Raw genomic sequence first — 20,636 nt, 5'->3', positions numbered from 1 at the left:
TATAAAATTTAAATACATGCAGAATAATTCTAACGATTGTGTATTGATACACATATGTTATAATATCTACGATAATAAACACCAAGATCAGGATGGGGATTACCTCTGAGGAAGAATAGGATTAAGAAAGGTCTCAAGGGCTTCCCTGGTGGCGCAGTGGTTGAGAACCTGCCTGCTAATGCAGGAGACGCAGGTTCGGGCCCTGGCCTGGGAAGATCCCACATGCCGCGGAGCGGCTGGGCCCGTGAGCCACAGTTGCTGAGCCTGCGCGTCTGGACCCTGTGCTCCGCAGCGGGAGAGGCCGCGATGGTGAGAGGCCTGCGCAGCGCGATGAAGAGTGGCCCCCACTTGCCACAACTAGAGAAAGCCCTCGCACAGAAACGAAGACCCAACACAGCCAAAAATAAATAAATAAATTAATTAATTAATTTAAAAAAAGTAACTAAAGTGAAAAACCAATTGAGGACACAAAACAAGGCAAAAATATTAAAAAAAAAAAAAAAAAAAAAAGACTGAACCCTGACAATGGAATAAGAGCTATATTCTGGCAGTTTTACAAAAAAAAAGAAAGGTCTCAAAAAATGAATCTAGGGGCTTCCCTGGTGGCGCAGTGGTTGAGAATCTGCCTGCTAATGCAGGGGACACGGGTTCGAGCCCTGGTCTGGGAGGATCCCACATGCCGCGGAGCAGCTGGGCCCGTGAGCCACAATTGCTGAGCCTGCGCGTCTGGAGCCTGTGCCCCGCGACGGGAGGGGCCGCGATAGAGAAAGGCCCGCGCACCGCGATGAAGAGTGGCCCCCGCTTGCCGCAACTGGAGAAAGCCCTCGCACGAACCGAAGACCCAACACAGCCAAAAATAAAAAATAAATAAATAAGAAAATCCTTTAAAAAAAAAAAAAAAATGAATCTAAAGCAAAAATGGCAAAATGTTAATGTTTAGCAAAAGGGTGATGAGTAAGGGTATTTGTTAAATTAGTCTCTGTACTATTTTGTATGCTTGAAATATTTAATAATAGGAAAACAATAAACTTAAATTTCAGCTAGGTTAAAAGACTTAGACCTAAAGTCACACAACATATGTGAAGAAACTCCATGATTCAAATCTAATCATATGATTCCTGATAACCAGCTGTTTTTATTTTTCCTTTTTAAGTATTCTTCAGCTAACATTGTCTTACTAATTGCCTTATAAGTCTTTGATGCAGGGGTGAGATCTCTGAAAGAGGGATTCTGTCTTAATGCTTTAACATTCATCAGCTTGTGTAGGCGCTCAGGAAGCAATCTGTTGCTAGATTGCTGTATACAGTGTTATGCATGGGACTGTGATTTCTGGTCCATATGTCTGAATCTAAATAATAGTAAATGATGTAATGACAGAATTTTACAATCACAATCTCTAGTAAGTTTAAGTGTTACGTTGATCAGTCCACATCCTGAAAGGGAATAGCAAGAGGTCCTAATTTTTTCTGTCAACTGTCTAAGAAGACATTATATTTTCACAACTGTCACAGAGTGTTACATATTACTTTATGAACTAGTACATGGTACATTGATAGTTTTCTCTTTATTTATTGCAGGTATCATGACTGGAGCATTTTATTCTGTCTCAACATTATTAAATCAAATTATACTGACATACTATGAGGTAAGCTTCTGCCTATATTGTGTTGCCTGCCTGGCCAAGAATTTTTCTTTAGAAATATATTTCCTGTTAGCATGATCATAAGGCTAAAGATTTATGACCTTGTTGCTGTAAAAGATTTATATTTGTTTTCACTGAGAATACATTTAATCCAGTTTATAAAACAACATGGAAAGCAGAAGTCATTATTGCTTTGACAGTACCTCAGTCTTTTTAAAAATTTTTTTAAAAGAGATAGTGTGATTGGTTATATGAAAAAAGACAAAGAACAAACTTTAAAAGAAAACCAACACAAATATAAAGACGTAAATATCAAGCTCTGATCTCTCTTTGCTTTTGAAAGGAGAACGCAGTTGTAGTATGTAAAAGCTATCAGCTTAACTTCCTTTTCAGACATCTGTGAATTACTTAAGAATTCTAACAAAAATTACTGTACTTCTAACCATGGAGGATCAAGAAAAATTCCCTTTTTGATTTCTCCCATATATCAGGGGTTTTTTTTTTCTGTTTTAATGTAGAATGTCCTTTAATATGTGCTTTACCTGCCTCTACCGCATTCACCTTAACACATGTACTGAATTCTTCATGTTATATTGTATGCTTAATTTTATCTGCTATTTCCATTGACTTTGAGAAGGTATTGGAATGTGAAGGATCTGTTTGAATTAGAAGTATCTGATCAACTTCTTTTGAAAAAAATTTTAAGGGAGAAGAAGTGAATGCTGGAAGGATTGGGCTAACACTAGTATTAGCTGGAATGGTGGGCTCTATTCTTTGTGGTTTATGGCTGGATTATACCAAAACATACAAGTAAGTGAAAGTAGGCAAATGTATGGTGTACAACCTAAGGTATTTTGGTTTTAAAGGAACCTTTACTTTTTATTTTAAGAAATTTACAAAGTGTTATTATTACTAAAAGACTTGGATTCTAGACACTCTTAGGTTCCCTTAACTTCTGAATACAGTAGTCTCTGTATTATCTTATCGGTCATGTTTATTTCAACTTTGAGAACTTGGATACCTTATGAACTCTCCTCCCCTGTAATAATACTCATATATACCTCTTCAGAATGGATCATTTCTATTCTAAAAGGGGCCCTTTCTGAGAAACATTTGACTTCTGACAGAGACTTTATATTGCCCTTTTCTCATGTTATGAACTTAAAAACAAACAAATAAAAAGTTGTTCTTTCCTATCAAAAGGCTTTTTGGTAAAAACTTTTTGGCTAAAATGCCCCCAAACTGTAGTTCCACTTAACTATAAAACTGTAATACATAATATGAAGATGCTATATTAATTGTACATCTGTATGGAACCAGAAAAATGCTAATACAAAAGAAAAAGTGAGTAGTACCAACTAGGAGACTGAGAAAGGGGTTTCAGAGGCAGCATCTTTTGCACTGAGCCTTAAAAGAATAGCTATATTTCAAAAAAAAAAAGAAGAAGAAGAATAGCTACATTTCTTAACAGACAGAAACTTCCCATCTGTTTGGGAGAAATGAATGAATGGAACTATGAATGAATGAAGTAATGGAACTATGTCCTCTGCGCCTTTCAAGGCCTAAGATATATTTGATACCATTATCTAGACCCTTTCAAAGTACTGCTGATCTTGAAATTCTCCAAGATAGTTCTCGGGTAATTTAAGACAGCACTTACTGTGGCTTCATTATTACGTAATGGTAGCTTAGAGTAAAACCCATTAAATTTGTAGATGAAGGGAGCATATGTAAAGGATTTATATTTATTAATAGTCTTTGGTCCATTTTCTAATTAGGAAACTGGATGGGCATAGAAATGTTCTTTGTTGCCCTGGCTTTCTTCTCAGGATAATTGCCATTCACTCACCAAGTTCCTGTATGTGCATCACTCTTAGCTAGGAATCGTGGCAAGTAATATTTGATCCCTGTCCTTAGGACCTTTGCAGTCTAATTGGGAAAAATAAGGTGTTCACATATGTAAAGTTAAATAATAATGTAACAGACTAAAATAGATGTCAAGTGCCAATTATGTAGATAGAAAATGATTAGGGAGTTTGGAAGAAAGGAGAATCTTGTAAGCTGCAGTGGTTAGGAGAGGCATTTTGGAAGAGGCGGAATTTGATCTGTATCTTGAAATACGGATAGGGAACTATCCCATTTGGTGGCACAAAAATGATTTTATCCTTATGAGTTTTCCTTCTTGTCTGAGCATTGGATATGATGTGAGTTTTGTTGTCTGTTGCTGTTGAAACTTAAATTTAATCTTTCAAGTCCATGCCTTGGTGGAAACATTTTCCATAGATAAGAAGGGGTTAATCTTGAAATCTGAAGAATTTATTACTGTATGGACAGAGCATAGCCAGACATGATTTTTATGTGCCTAAGAAAATCAGACAAAATACTAACAATGTTGTTGTTTTTGTTTTAGACATACTACTTTGACAGTTTACATTTTGTCTTTTGTTGGAATGGTTATATTTACTTTCACACTAAACCTTGGACACATTATCATCGTGTTTGTCACTGGAGGGTTGCTTGGGTAAGCATCACATGTGTTTAGGAGGAATGATAGCATGCTGTTATAATTCTGAAGTATTACTACTGTGGTTTTTAATTTTTTTAAGTTCATCCAAAAGTTCTTTAATATTTTATTTATTATTTTTTTATTTTTATTTTTTTAACGTCTTTATTGCAGTATAATTGCTCAAAAGTTCTTTAATATTTTACACTTTAAAAGATCTGTCTCGGGGGCTTCCCTGGTGGCGCAGTGGTTGAGAATCTGCCTGCCAATGCAGGGGACACGGGTTCGAGCCCTGGTCTGGGAAGATCCCACATGCCACGGAGCAACTGGGCCCGTGAGCCACAATTACTGAGCCTGCGCATCTGGAGCCTGTGCTCCGCAACAAGAGAGGCCGCGATAGTGAGAGGCCCGCGCACCGCGATGAAGAGTGGCCCCCGCTCGCCGCAATTAGAGAAAGCCCTCGCACAGAAACGAAGACCGAACACAGCAAAAATAAATAAATAAATAAAAAATTTAAAAAAAAAAAAAAAAAAAAAAAAGATCTGTCTCGTGCACATCAATGTGTAATTCTTTACAACTACAAAAAATTAGCTTAAAATTATTTTTTTGCTATACTATAGGTGAAAAATGGATAAGCCTTACTTAATCCAAGTAACTTTACTTGGCTAGAAAGACAACTGACTTAGAAAACTAGGGGTAAATTTTTCTCAGGAAAAATAATTAGAAATTGTTTTGCTTCCTAGTTCATGGTTTTGCATCTCAGTTCTCATGTCCTTGGGTTAATTGGTGAATCATAATAGTGCCTTCCCTTCACATACCAACCTCAAAACATTCACTTACTTGATAATTAGATCTGAGAAGTTAAGCAATTGCATCAATATGTGATATTGTCCTTTTAATGATTCTTTCTGTGATTTTGGATTCATTTTCTTAGTTTCTTCATGACTGGTTACCTCCCCTTGGGTTTTGAATTTGCTGTTGAAATCACTTACCCTGAGTCTGAAGGTACTTCATCTGGTCTTCTTAATGCTGCTGCACAGGTAAACCTCTGATTTCTCTTAAATCTGAGACCGTTAGTTTACCAAATAGCCTAGTGGGTAATGAGTTTGACCATAGCTTTCGTTTTAAAAATTCCACCTTTCAGTGCATGTTTCTAGAAGCCAAATCATATGAATAAAATAGTTAAGAAAAGTCCTGGGGAAAACATTATATTTGTTTTAAAGAAGCAAAGAATAAAAATATTTCTCTTACTTTATTTTAGATATTTGGAATTTTATTCACGTTGGCGCAAGGAAAGCTCACATCAGACTATGGTCCTAGGACAGGGAACGTTTTCCTCTGTGTTTGGATGTTTCTAGGCATCACTTTAACAGGTAAATTAGGGAATTTGCCTGCCAAAGTACTCGTGTCATGTCGTCTTTATATTTAATTTTCATTTATATTGCTTCTCAAGGCTTGACAGAACTCAAGAAAAAAAATGAGCTAAAAAGCAGGATATTATTGTTTCCCTTCAAGGATATGAATCTATGAATTCATTTCTCAGGTTTCAAATTCAACGCAATTGCTATGCATAGAAAACAAAACCATTGTAACAAGTGTCAGTAAAGGCCTGGAATGGACACACCTGGCCTCAAGTTCCGATTCTGCTGCTCAGTAGCTGTGTGACTTTGAAAAGTTACTCAACCTCTCACATCCTCCCTTTCTCGTTTATATAATAGGGTATTAAAAGCCTGCTTTATGATGGTTATACAATTTTTTGAATAGAATTTTAAAAACACTGAATTGTATACATTAAAGGGGTAAATGTTATGATATGTGAATTGTATCTCAAAAAAATGTATATAGATGTAATATAAATACGGTAAAAATAGCAAAAAGAAAGGGGGAAATGCAACTATACTATTGCAAGATTTCTACATCTTTCTTGAAGTAATTCTATATAAAGTCTAAGAAGATTGTGATAAATTAAAGATGCACAGTGTAATCCCTAGAGCAACGAATAAAAAATAAACAACAACAACAACAAAAGCCTGCCTTAGGGGGTTGCTGTGAGGATTAACTGAGATGGTTGATGAAAAGCTCCTAGTATAGTGTCTGGCACCTAGGACATGCCTGATCATGTATCACATAGGATGCTTTTTTTTTTTTTAAGATTTTTTGTTTGTTTGTTTGTTTTTTGGCTGCATCGGGTCTTAGTTGCGGCATGTGGGATCCTTCGCTGTGGCGTGCAGGCTCTTTGTTGCAGCACACGGGCTTCTCTCTAGTTGTGGCCTGTGGCTTGTGTGCTCAGTAGTTGCGGCACATGGACTTAGTTGCCCTGTGGCATGTGGGATCTTAGTTCCCTGACCAGGGATCAAACTCATGTTCCCTGCATTGGAAGGCAGATTCTCAACCACTGGACTTCCAGGGAAGTCCCCTTAAGAGTTTTTTGATGTGGACCATTTTTAAAGTCTTTATTGAATTTTTGCTTCTGTTTTATGTTTTGGTTTTTTGGCTGCGAGGCATGTGGGATCTTAGCTCCCCAACCAGGGATCGAACCCGCACCCCTTGCATTGGAATGCGAAGTCTTAACCACTGGACCACCAGGGAAGTCCCAGGCTGTTATTATAATGTGGTAACCATGGGAAGAAGTCAAATGGTGGTGGTGGAAATAGCGTGTGGAATTATTTGCCAGTTCTTAGGTCTAGTCAGAATAGACATGAGCAGGAAAGAGAATAGTGCCCAATCTCCAGAAAAAGAGCATGTAAAAGAACTTTTATCCATAGTTTGTCCAGGCACAAGGGTGTAAGGATGAATTTCGAAGCAAGATTTTTCGGGAATTCCCTGGCAGTCCAGTGGTTAGGACTGAACTTTCACTGCCGGGGCCCGGGTTCAATCTCTGGTTAGGGAACACAGATCCCGCAAGCTGTGAGGCGTGGCCAAAAAAAAAAAAAAGCAAGATTTATATCTAGTAGTGCTTCCAGGCCCATGTTGGCCTCAACTGTTATTTCGCTTTGTTAATTTCTTTCTGAGTCCCCTTGTCAACATGAGAGACAGAAGCCATGGAGACTTGAAGAGGGATTATTTTTTTGATCTGCTGTAACTTGATTCAAGGATAGAATCTAACAGAAAGATATGAATCAAGGCTTCTTTTTATATTCATTGAATACCTGATCATTCTTTTTGAAACCCCCGATATGATAAGTGCTTACCAGTGATAAGCACTTATTTTGGAAATACACAACCACCTAAGGTCACTATCATTCATTCATTACTCTCAAAGGGACTAAATGTACCATTTTGTCAAAGAGAAACGTCCTACCATGGAAGTGTTTTCCTCTTATTCTCTTCAGTTAGTAAAACAAAGCGTACAAAACTGAATGTTTTGTAACTGAATGTATGTAATTTAATACATTAACTGTCTTAACTACTGATCTGTCATAAATAATTCCATATTTGTTCTTAATTTCCAGGGAAGTAACACCTAGCTATCAAATAGAGTGTTTCTGTTACACCAAAAAAGGGAACAGTTTTGTGTTCTCTTTTCACATTATCTTATAGTAAGATTCATAAATGTTAATTCAAACAGGTGAAGTACAGAAAATTAATTAAGTGAAAAAAAGATCTTTAAAATTAGTTTTACATTGATACTTTTGCCACCTAAAAATGCTAATTAATGTCTCTCATATGTTGAATATTTTACTGGAGAGAGGTGATGGATTTATATCCAGTAGTTATTTGTTTAGACAGAGGAAAGAAGGCTGGGAAATTCCTGAGGTGTGGTGAAAGTGGTACCTTTTATTTTTACATTTTTTGAGAATTGTTGGCAGGTCTTGTTCTTTTTGTTTGTTTTTTTGTTTTTTTTTTAAACGTTTCTTTAATTAATTTATTTATTTTATATTTTTTTATTTTTGGCTGTGTTGGGTCTTCGTTTCTGTGCGAGGGCTTTCTCCAGTTGCGGCAAGTGGGGGCCACTCTTCATCGCGGTGCGCGGGCCTCTCACTGTCGCGGCCTCTCCCATTGTGGAGCACAGGCTCCAGACGCGCAGGCTCAGTAGTTGTGGCGCACGGGCTCAGTTGCTCCGCGGCATGTGGGATCCTCCCAGACCAGGGCTCGAACCCGTGTCCCCTGCATTGGCAGGCAGATTCCCAACCACTGCGCCACCAGGGAAGCCCGGCAGGTCTTGTTTTGACAGGGGAATTACCATTTAAATGCAGTGCATTCTGCTTTTCCAGTATTGACAGCTCTCTGTAAAGTCTATTATATATGCTCCTTAGCCCATTTATGTCCATTGAAAAAAGTGTTTCTAAACACTTCACAGTGTTTCTAAATTCTATGATTAATATTAATGGTAAAGAAAGCCACAGTTTCCCCCTATAAAAAATGAGTAGCCTCTTTGATTTGGTGGATTGTACAACAATGTCAAGCGGATCAGCCGATATCGATCATTGCTGCAATTTAAAGCATGACGTTTTAATGTCAAGCTGCTTGTAAATATGAGCTTGTTACACAACATCACTTTAAAATCATTTAAATGCATTCAGAAAGACCATTTTACATATATCCAATTAGTTCAGCGTAAATATCTGAATTTCTAAAATATTGGTATCAGTGATGGAACAGAATTATAAGGGGCAGTGTGGATTTCTAAAGAAGCATTAGTCTAATTTTTAAGACTGATTTTACTTTCACCTTTCAGACTTTGCTTTATGACTGATTAGATTACTTAACTACCCACAAACTTTTATCTTTTCTTGTTTTACACTCTCTTTGTGCAGTCTATGACCTTAACTACCACATTAATCTGTACCTCCAGACCCTGATCGTTTTTACATTTCAGACCAATATGTCTAATCATCTATTTATCTCTGGACCTGGATGTCCCATGGGATTTTATACTCAACCTGTCCAGAACTGAACTCACCACCTTCCCAATCACACCAATTCATCTTGTATTTTTAGTTTCAATAACTAGGACCTCCATCCATTCAATTGCCCAAGGAAGTCACCCACTTCCCCCTCCCTAATCCCCATTTTTCATATCCTATCAAACCACTGAGTCTTTTTTAAAAAATATTATTTATTTATTTATTTTTTGGCTGCGTTGGGTCTTAGTTGAGGCACGCGGGGCTTTCGCTGAGGCGTGCGGGCTCTTCGTTGCGGCGCTGGGCTTCTCTCTAGTTGTGGCGTGCGGGTTTTCTCTTCTCTAGTTGTGGCGCACAGGCTCCAGAGCATGTGGGTTCTGTAGTTTGCGGCACGCGGGCTCTCTGGTTGAGGCGCACGAGCTTAGTAGTTCTGGCACGTGGGCTTAGTTGCCCCGTGGCATGTGGGATCTTAGTTCCCCGACCAGGGATCGAACCAGCATCCCCTGCATTGGAAGGCGGATTCTTTACCACTGGACCACCAGGGAAGTCCCTCAAACCACTAAGTCTTATTGGTTCGATTCTAAAATAGCTCTGAAACCTGTCCCTATATCACCATTTCTCACACATGCAGGCCTTACCACCTCTCAGCAGGATGAAAGCCTCTTGACTGGCCTTCCTGCCTCTAGCCTTGTTGCTGATGACATCCCCCGCACAGCTGCCAGACTGAGCTCCCTAACGCACAGACCTGACCATGTCCTCCCCTACTCAGACGCAATGTCATCCTGCCAACCCAGCCTCCCATCTTGCCACCTGCCTCTTGTACTTGATGTTCCAATGATTCCAAACTACCTCTAGTGCCAAGAATAGACTGTACTCTTCCTGTCCTGGTCTCTTGGCATGTACTGGTTTCCGCCTGCCTAGAACGCCTTCCCCTCTCCTCTTATCTGCTTGCAAGTTCCAACTCATTTTTCAAGTTTCAATTCAAACATATCTCCTCTGGTAAGCCTTTCCTGATTTCCTTCTGACATAGGCATTTTTTCCCCCACACTTCCGCTACACGCTGTGCATGCCTGCATTATTGGAGTTGTTATGCAGTGTTATAATTGTTTGCATGTCAGTGTTTCTCTAGACTGGAGTGTCCTTTAGGGAAAGAATGGTGCTTTTCATCTTTGTGTCTTGGTTCTTAGCATCCTGTATTTGTTCACTAATGAATGACTTGCTAATTAAGTTAATGGCTTAGAGAGATACTATTATTTTTTCAGGCTACAAGAATGTTATGGAATATTATGGTACTGTAGAGTGCTAAATTTGACAATATCAAAAAAGATTTTGTACTGCTTAGAAAAAAGTATATTTATACATACTCTACGGTAACTCCATTGATGCTTCTCTGTTTGCAGCATTAATCAAGTCCGATCTGAAAAGACACAATATAAATAAAGGAATTACAAATGGCGATATTAAAGCTGTAAGTAGTGAATATTTTTATGATTATACTATTGAGAAATGTGTGCATAGAGTGAGTATAAACCCATCTACCCCATCAGCTGTTTTTTTTTATTCCTGTGGATCTGTCATAATGGCATATGCCAGATACATACTGTAAATTTTTTATCCTCTTATTCTTTCTACAGGTACCAGTTGATAGCCCCACAGATGAAGAATCAAAAACTATTCTGATGTCCAAGCAATCAGAATCAGCAATTTGAGGTGAAAGGAAAAGTTAATATCATGTGATAATTGAGTAATAAAGCTTAGTTTATAGGTTGTGGGTAATGGACACTTACTTGAAAATTATTGTATGACTCCTGTATGCAGGTACTGTTCTTACTTGTTAATTTAAGCAATATTTTGCTTAAAATACTTTTGTTTACATCATTTTAACACTACCATTTATCTAATGAGTGTCCCATCTTATATTATTGACCTAAAAGTAAGCTTCTTGACATTTGGTTTTCAAAAGTAAATGTTCTTTTTGTAGAAAATGGAAGCTTAGAAGGCTTTCTAAAATGATAATATGGAGGTCCAATCCCTTCAAGTCACATAGGAGTACATGCAATTTGTTTATATAAAACTATCCAGTGGAACCAAGTGTACAATGTATTCCTAATTATCTCCCTTTCCATTGTTCAGACCAGCTGTCCAAGCCCCCTAAGTGTGAATACAGTCTACGAATATGACACTTCTAACCCACCAAATGACACTATTGGGATGAGACTTCCATATGACCTCTTAAGATTTTTCCCATTTCTTACATTCTTGTTAGAAAATGCTTTGTAACAGGTACTGTCAGTGGCCATAAAAACTTTCCGGTGTGCAGACGGAACCCATAACTTTGGTCTTAGGCATATGTTCTCATTAAGCGAAGTAGCCCAGACACAGACTCATTACCTTGAGTTCTTCTTTGTGCTGCCTTCCCATTCATCATAAGAATGCTAACACTATATTTTTCACTCCAACTTGATATAGAGTAGTTTTGTATCCACTACCTTTTTTTACTCTTTTTTTTCTTCAATATATAACTTTCTAGTAAGAAAATGTCATCCTATGTGTTACTGGCTTTTTCATGATTTTTTTGTATCACACCTTATACTTTTGCCTTGAGGATTCCTGAGATAAGGAAATCTGTAATAACTTCAGGTAGCCTAGGTATTCCCATTTAGTGGAGACCTCTTGAGATGCTGTCTGTTCTAATTCAGCAAATCATTCTTTATGGAGTCTGTATCATTCTTTGAGGAGTCCTTTGCCCAGGTCTGCGCCCCCTCCACGTGTTGGGGGAGTGGGCTTTTTGCTTCACCACAGAATGTGCATAGGCTCCGAACTGCCGGGACAGTCTGCTCTTCTACACGCTCAGGGTAAGGAGAATAGGACCAAATGCATTTCCACAGTGCCTACCACTGTGTTTTGTTTACAGTGAGAATCTCAGTGTTGTTCATGTCCTGGCTCTCTAAGCGGATAGGGAATATCTTTAGAGTAATGGCATTTAAACAGCCGTAATATTTATATTATGTCCACATAAACACAAAAAAGCCAATCAGGTATTCCCTTGAATATACTTGAAGTGAATTAGCAATTCTGATTTGGGTGTATTATATGCATCGCTTTATACTGAAATGATAACATTGTCTGTAACCAAACGACAGTAAATTATGTGGAATCTTACCCTGGAGAATGTGTTATCAGAAGAACTTAGCTGGAAATCAGGAACTTCAGGTCTATGTCCTGGTTCTGTTTCTAGCTTCCCTGTAAATCAGGCAGCACTTTCCTCATCCGTATAAGGAATGTGTAAAATTTGATCTCAGAGATCTTTTTTGAATTTTAAATGCACTCATCGGGGGATAGACCAAATCATTGTACCACAGGAACTTAAATCTAGCTGGAGAAAAATTACCTGGACAGTTGAATAAACAACTGTGGTTATTACCTTGTAGATACAGGGAACTTAAAATCTGTTTTTAGAACACCCCTGGTGGCGCAGTGTTTAAGAATCTGCCTGCCAAGGCAGGGGACACGGGTTCAAGCCCTGGTCCGGGAAGATCCCACATCCTGCAGAGCATCTAAGCCCGTGCGCCACAACTACTGAGCCTCTGCTCTAGAGCCCGCAAGCTGCAACTACTGAGCCCGCGAGCCACAACTACTGAAACCCATGCACCTAGAGCCTGTGTCTGCAACAAGAGAAGCCACCACAATGAGAAGCCTGTGCACCACAATGCAGAGTAGCCCCCGCTCACCACAACTAGAGAAAGCCCTCACACAGCAACGAAGACCTAACGCAGCCAAAAATAAATTAATTTTAAAAAATGCATGACAAAATTTTTAAAAAATAAAATCAAATCTGCTTTTATCCTTTTTGTTCAGTTGGTGATAGCTCAGGCAGAATATGCTGAATCATTAACTTCCTTAGATATTTACATCACAGATTTTATGGCCAAAAATATATTTTAACGTCCCTCCTCTAAATAATTGTTTTTACTTTTAAACTGTCAATGTTATTTCAAATAATCATGTACTTGTCAAGTTCCTGAGGTTTGAACAAATTACAGATAAAAGTTGGAATATTTTATTTCTGAAAAGCATATATACATATATGTCATGTGTATTTTTCCTTGTTGATTAGAAAAAGAATGAAATATGATATGACAAAACAAAATGAATTGATAATTTTTCTGTATTTTGAATTAAATTTGTCTGTAATATATCAAACAAGAATGTCATGTAATTCTATGTCATATCTTTGGAATATGGAGTTGGTGACTATCACTTGTGTAAATTTTAATCAAGTGATTTTAGAAAGAAACTGGATGCTTTCAGAAGCTCTTGTATTTATAAATGTTGCAAATATAGCTTTTGCCTTTTGTGAATGTTGGAGAAATGTCTTTAAAAATGTGTTTTAAAAATATGTGTAAACATAGAGTATTGCCAGAAGAATTCCTGTCTGTCTTAAGTCATTTTTCATGTTCTAATTTTTGCCCTTTGTACTATTTAGCTGTATGCTTGTTCTTCAGTTATTTCAGACTTGAGATAAATTTATTTTTTTAAGGTTAATTTTGTGTGGCTTTTTTTTTCTTTAAGTTCTGATGCTTTAGTACACATGGGGAATGGAAAGGGATTATAACATTTCGGAATGGGCCAAGGGAGAGAGGTGGTTTGTGGAATACAGTAAGTCCCCTACATATGAACGAGTTCTGTTCCAAGAGCGCATCCCTAAGTCCAATTTGTTTGTAAGTCCAACAAAGTTATTTTCACTTTTGTTTCCATTGTTATTGCTTGGCGCTTCTTAGCGGTAGTACCAGCTACATCCCTGCTGCTTTCACGCTTGCTTCCAGACATACTAGGCTTGAAATAAATATGCTATACTACTGTACTCTATATAGTACTGTACAGTAAGGTACACAAAAGCACATGATTGGACATGCAAATGCACATTCGCATCTTTGAAAGTTCGCAACTTGAAGGTTCGTATGTAGGGGACTTACTGTACAAGGTAACAAAGCCCACCAGGGTCAGGGTCCAGATCAGGGTCAGGGCTGAACCAGCAAAGTAGCCAGGGCTCAATCTCTTCCCCTTACTTTGGTGCCTGCCTCTCATTGGCCAGATGGGCGGCCCACCATGAGCCATCATGGACACTACATCTAAGCTCCAGACTGTTCTCTGCCTTTTTCTCCTGGTAGCATGTGCCTGTATGGGACCTTATATCCTCGAGTATGTGTAACTGTTCCTCAAGGCCTTGCTGATTAATGTAATAATATCAATCTACAAGTTTCTTCATTGAAAATAGGGTAGGGTAAATGTTCATTCTTCGTAAGATTAAATGAGATAATACATGAAAAGTGTTTAGAATTGAGCTTGACATAGTCAACACTCAAAAGTTGGGTATTCGGACCTCCCTGGCAGTCCAGTGGTTAAGACTCCGCACTTCCAGTGCAGGGGGTGCGATTTTGACCCCTGGTCGGGGAATAAGATCCCACATGCCATGCAGTGCAGCCAAAAGATTAAAAAAAAAAAAAAAAGGCATTATTTTAATACATTAATGACTGGTAACTAGCAACGACTACCACTTACATGTATTTAAATTTGAAGAGAGATGTTCAAGTGACATATCAAAAAGAATACCAATGAGGAAAATCTGAAGTCCTGTGGAGGGTCAACAGAGAAGATATTTGGGGAGAAGGGAAGTGGTGGCCTGCACTATTCAAATCAAACCGGGCAGGGGTCTGCCCGCTCCAAATCCTCCCGAAGCTAGGCTTGTGTACTAATAAATGGGTTAGTGTCTATTAAGGAAACTGTAATAGAGACTGGAGGCCAGATGAAAGATTGGTCTAGGGCAGTGACTCCCAAAGGTTTTGATCTCAAAATTCTTTTACACTTAAAAATCAATATGTATCATATTAGAGACTAAAACAAAACTACTTGATTCATTTAAAAATAACTTCATTATATCTTACATAAATTACATCTTTATGAAAATAACTATTTCCCAAAATAAAACAAAGGTAGTGAGAAGAGTGACTCTTTTTAATGTTTAAAGAATGCAAAACTCGGGCTTCCCTGGTGGCGCAGTGGTTGAGAATCTGCCTGCCAATGCAGGGGACACGGGTTCGAGCCCTGGTCTGGGAAGATCCCACATACCGCGGAGCAACTGGGCCCGTGAGCCACAACTACTGAGCCTGCGCGTCTGGAGCCTGTGCTCCGCAACAAGAGAGGCCGCGACAGTGAGAGGCCCGCGCACCGCGATGAAGAGTGGCCCCCGCTTGCCACAACTAGAGAAAGCCCTCGCACAGAAACGAAGACACAACACAGCCATAAAGAAATTAATTAATAAATTAATTAATTAAAAATAAATAAATAAATAAATAAATAAATAAAGGCAAACAGCAAAAAAGATAGCAACAACAATGACAAAAAAATTAGTTGGGAAGAAAACATTTGCAAGCCGCATATTTGACAAAGGACTTGTAGCTGGACTAAATAAAGAACTTATCAAAAAAAAAAAAAAAAAAAAAAAAAAAGAATGCAAAACTCTTTAATGTCTGGCTTTATAGAAGACAGCTGGATTCTTAGATTCTGTGTTCAATCTGTAAAGATATGCTATTTTGACATGTTTGAAGGAAAGCTTTGCAGGTATATGGAGCTGGAAAGGGAAACGTATTTTACTAGTCTTTTCAGGTAATTGTGGATATTCTTTAATACTATACCAAAATTCGAACTGGTAGTGTCTTAAAAGTTAGTTGCTATGTGGAATCTGAAACTTTGTTACATTAAAATCTAATGGTATGTCTTCTTGTTTAACTAGATCTGTAACCATGCATGATTTTGTAATATTATGCATTGGCATTTGGAAAATAGGATTTCACTGAATTATGCAGCTCTTCCAAATATTGATATATTTCATTATATGATGCCAGACAAATCACCTCTGATCTCATCAGAAAGTCTTTTAAGTATTGGGAAGCAGTCAAGCTCATACAAGTATTCTAAATCTTGTTTTGGCAGATGCAGGATTTCCAAAACGCTAATTTTAATCTGAAAACTTGATTCTTATCATTGGAAAAAAAATTCTGTCAGTTGTTTCTTGAAGTGACTCACTTCATTGTTTCTTGAAGTGACTCACTTCATTGTCTCTTGAGAAAATACCTACTAAATGCCCAAGTCTAGGTAACCGTAACTTGTGTCAGTCGTTCTTTCCAGTGAAAATGATTTTCTGTGAAAATAAGGCTCTAGTTCAGCTTGCAGCTCAAATAATGGTACAAGTGCTTTTCTTCTAAACAACCCTCATACTTTGGTGTGTGGCAGGGTGGGTTATGCATACCTCCCATGTCATCACAAAATATTAAAAAGTCATATACCCAAGGATCGGGATTCAATAGCTCTTACTCCTTCACTGAGGATATTCTTAGGTGAAACTGACTTTTTTAAAACTGCAAATGCGTGGTGGTGAAGAATCCAGTGACCACCAGTAGTATAGTTTGGTGCTACAGCCCTATTCGGGCTAAGATGCCAGCAGTTTTACCAGTCACTGCTTTTTGCAAATGTCACCCAGTAAAAAATGCAAGTAACTTCTTTGTATTATTATTATTACAAGAATTTTTACATGGATTCCCTGTAAAGGGTCTTGGGGACTCCCAAGGTTCTGCCAACCGCACTTTGAGAACCACTGTTCTAGAAAAGAGATTGGCTTTCGATCAACGATTGACAGTGTGAGAAAAAAGGAAGAGTGGAGAGTAAGAGGAGGTCAAGGATCAAAGGTGTCTAATAAGGAGACAGAAGAAAGGAGAATCATTGGAGACAGAAGAGTCTGTGAGAAAGAAAGGCAGAACTGGGTAGTTTTATTAGTTATCCTATAATAAACAGGGACTTCAAAATCTAAGCCCTTTCTTAGATCCTATTGAAAAGCGCTAAAATTACATTTAGATTTTCAGTGGAAAAGAAGACTCCCTTTCAGAAAAAAAGTACCATTCTCATTTTCCACAGCAGGCAAAGATATATAGGTAAGTAGCACATTTCCTTTTTTTTTCTTTTTTAATATCTTTTTAAATTTTAACCATGTGCATTTTGTTGCATGTATTTATACCTTATTAAAGCTTAAAAATATTATCCAAAATAAAAATCTGGATTTCTTACTGTTTTTGTAAAATCCCCTATATCGACTTCACCACTTTCTGCCTCACGCCCTGGGAGGGTCACCTTGCCTCAGTGGTCAAAAATATAAGTAAGCAATGAAGATTGTTCCCACCTGATTCAACAGGAATATTGTCTGGGTCACAAAGTCCGTGACTCGATGAAAAGATATCCCTTCTCCCTATTCTCATTTTTCTGTCTGCACAGAAATGGCCTTGAGGAGGATAGCCTACAGAGGCTACAGAAATCCACCAAACGTTCCGATTATTTTCTCTTGTAATGCCCTCTGCTCTACAAGCTTCACAATTCAGGAGATCTGAGAATTTCTGTACGTTCTCATCCTTCACAGCCACAATGACTGGAACATTGTCATTGTGGTGCCCCTTTAAATGAGGCACATTCCAGCCAGCTTGTAATAGTGTCCTCCTCCCACTATTAATCCAATGTTTTCTGTAACAATTATCATTCCCCCTATAATCACAACCAGTGATGCTTCGCTACAGAATTCTGCACATAAGGGCACATGGCTCTACCGCAGGACCTGGGAGAATATTTTCCTCACTAATGCTGAGCTCAAGGCAATATCCCTTGTGAACAAGACAACAATTTCATGTTACTCTCAGAAGCAAGGAAGGTTGTCACAACAATTGCTCCTTCCCCAGGCTGACCTCTGAACCAAGAAAATATGGCACTCAGGCCACAAATTAGGACCAGAAAGCTCTGTAGTCTTTGCTTGGAAGCCTTGGGCAATAATGCAAACAAGGCCAAGATGGAGAGAGGTATACCTGCTATCATACTGTGCCCCTAAGGCACACAAAGCATGGGATTCCCAACAAAAGCTGATCACTCCTTTATGTTAGCAGAACCCAACTGTTTTCAAATCATCCCATACAGTGAGTGGAACCTCAAGATTTAATGTGGCTTAAACAGTGAGACCTTTATAATTGCACAAACCAGAGCAATGGGAGGGAAGCGACTCCTGGATTGGTGACTTGATGGCTAGAAAATCCTATCATAGGAGTTATGTGAGGCCAACAATATCCCTGAATAAGGTCGTCCATTTTTGCAAGTCACAAGTAGAGTCCTCTGGGCCAAAAATGGGTCAGGTCAGTGACTTAGCTCATCAAAGAAATGAGAAAGGAGTGAGTGCTCAGGCTTCTCACAATCCCTCCTGTGAATGGGAAAAACCAAGGTTTCTTTCCCCGAACACACTGTGGTGGGTGAATGCTGTACACTGTGAGTACCTGCCAGGTGGGAGAGGTGAAATGGCTTTGGCCACAGAAACTGTCAGTGACAGAAATCTGGCAAGGGACCTGGGCAGGTTAAAAAGTACAATGCAGCTCCCACATACCTGGGATGTTTGCAGATGTTTGGATGTATGAGGTTCAATTCAGATGGTACCACGAGGAGGGATCTCAAGTGTTGACCTACTGAAAAAGGAAATTGTACATCCCTGCACATGTAAGATGTTTTTATCCTTCTGAAATCTGTGGTTCCAGAGTCAAAACCTTGGGCTAATGGCCTTATCGTATTCATTGCATTAACAAGGCCTTGATCCAGTGTAAACAGTCTAGTGTCTGAAGAGACTGGAGCTGTAGGTAAAGAATTCAGCATATTCCCCAAATCGTAAGGCCTTTTCTCAGTGTGAACTCTCCGATGTGTGATGAGGTTAGAGCTCTGGGTAAAGGATTTCTCACATTCACTGCCCTCATAAGGCCTTTCTCCAGTGTGAACTCTCTCATGTCTAATGAGATGGGAGCTTCTGCTAAATGATTTCCCACATGCGCTGCACGTGTAACATCTTCCTCTAGTGAGGACTCTCTGGTGCTGAACAAGTGTGTTTGCCGCTGAAAGTTTCTGGGCAGTCTCCCCATTTACAATGATTTTTTCCCCTTGGAAAGGGAGCCTCACGCTCAGATCCACTATTTGACTTCTCCCAGGTGCGTGTGGCCTGTTGGTGAAGAAATCCTGAGTTGCCCAGGAAGTCCTTCCCGACATCCCCAAAGGTAAAGGGCTTCCTTGTTACATAGAATTTGCAGCTGTTCACAAACAATGCTCGCCTCACATCACTTCTCAATGGTTTGTCTCCGGTGTGCTGCTTTTGGTGATGGAGGTTTGCTCTGAAATAGAATGGTTTCTCACACGCCCCACGCGTGTAGTTTCTGCCCACAGCGTGCTGCCTGGTACTCAGCCAAGTGAAAACTGTCACTCAAGATCGGGCCACACATCTCATAGAGGTTGGCCTTCTGGGGAGACAGACCTGCCTTAACAATTCTGATCTGTGAGCTTCCTTGATCAGAGATACTCTGCCCAGAAAAGTGCCTCTTCATCCTCTTCTGCATGCCAACAACCCAGGGAAGTTGTAAGTGCCAAGTTCTCCAGCATCACATCATGGTACAGGCATCTCTGAGCCTCGTCAAGGAGACCGCATTCCTCCAAGGAAAAGTTCACGGCCACATCTTCAAAAGTCACACTGCCCTCAGGCGGGTCCCTCAGCGCCGCCGCCGCCATCGGACTCTGTGGGCGGAGCGGGACCGGTAGCGGCGGGAGAGGAGGCGGGACGCGGACACGGCGGTCGCTCTCCCGGGCCTGGCGCGGGGCACCCCGAGCTGCGTCGCCGAACCTCAGGCCTGCCTCTATGCCGCAGGGACAGTCCCTCCTCTCGCACCTCTTCTGTCCCGTCACCTCCGTCCCTACCCAGCGTTGCGGAGCTGAAACAGGCCAAGGCCAATTAAAAACTAATATTTTTTTAGAATTAAAAATTTTTATTTATGTATTTATTTTTGGCTCCGTCGGGTCTTAGTTGCGGCATGCGGGATCTTTCTTTGCGGTGCACGGGCCTCTCTCTAGTTGTGGCTCAGTAGTTGCAGCATGCGGGCTTAATTGCCCTGCAGCATGTGGGATCTTAGTTCCCCGACCAGGGATCAAACCCGCATCCCCTGCATTGGAAGGCAGATTCTTAATATCTCACAGGAGATAAAATACCTTTGGGTTCCTAAAGAGAGATAAGGTTTCAAAGTGCACTGACCATCAAGGAAGAATACCTTATCTTAAATCTGTACTAAGATCTATAGATGTCCTGTGAGCAGGTTTGAATTGGAGGAAGGAGGACATGGGTCTGGAGGCCCTAAAGCCTTGAGAAAAGAGGAGAATGGGATTCAGGAGAGAGGGGAAAACGACTCATAAGGTAACGTATATGAGCTTCATTTCCTATTTAGACAAATGACAGATCAGGCTTCTGCCTACTCCTGTTCCATGTAGTCATTTGCACTTTTCCCTTTATTCCTATCATTTTAAGCCCATGGTGAAATGGTCACTCTAAAGAGAAGTGTCAGAAACCAGTAGACCCTTGATTTCTGGTTGCAGCCTCCAGGTTTTGGTTGACACATGCTGCTTGAGTACACCTTTCTCAGGGAAACATCTGATTCCTCCAGGGATTGAAATGGCCCCTAACCCCCTGAGATTAATGGATAGAATAAATTTTCATAAAGCTTCAGAATGCAAAAGAGTGAAGCTGAAATAAGAGTAA

The 20,636-nt window shown here is 39.6% G+C and overlaps 1 protein-coding gene and 1 pseudogene across 2 annotated transcripts in view; one reads left to right on the top strand and one right to left on the bottom strand.

Moving 5' to 3' along the window:
• FLVCR1 (FLVCR heme transporter 1) overlaps window positions 1-13,519 on the top strand; it is a 40,411-nt gene extending 26,892 nt beyond the window's left edge. For both annotated transcript variants that reach the window (XM_007175591.2, XM_057532680.1), the window contains 7 exons: window positions 1,578-1,645; window positions 2,349-2,452; window positions 4,053-4,163; window positions 5,080-5,185; window positions 5,407-5,518; window positions 10,390-10,457; window positions 10,624-13,519. In XM_007175591.2, coding sequence (XP_007175653.2) covers window positions 1,578-1,645; window positions 2,349-2,452; window positions 4,053-4,163; window positions 5,080-5,185; window positions 5,407-5,518; window positions 10,390-10,457; window positions 10,624-10,698 — 644 coding nt within the window. In that variant the 3' untranslated portion in view covers window positions 10,699-13,519. The remainder of the gene's footprint in view (window positions 1-1,577; window positions 1,646-2,348; window positions 2,453-4,052; window positions 4,164-5,079; window positions 5,186-5,406; window positions 5,519-10,389; window positions 10,458-10,623) is intronic.
• Window positions 13,520-18,914: 5,395 nt separating this feature from the next.
• On the bottom strand, window positions 18,915-19,618 carry LOC114236897 (zinc finger protein 256-like; annotated as a pseudogene).
• Window positions 19,619-20,636: the final 1,018 nt, after the last annotated feature.

This window comes from Balaenoptera acutorostrata, chromosome 1, assembly GCF_949987535.1.
Source record: "Balaenoptera acutorostrata chromosome 1, mBalAcu1.1, whole genome shotgun sequence".
Taxonomy (NCBI): Eukaryota; Metazoa; Chordata; class Mammalia; order Artiodactyla; family Balaenopteridae; genus Balaenoptera; species Balaenoptera acutorostrata.
This window is presented reverse-complemented; position numbering and strand designations above follow the sequence as displayed.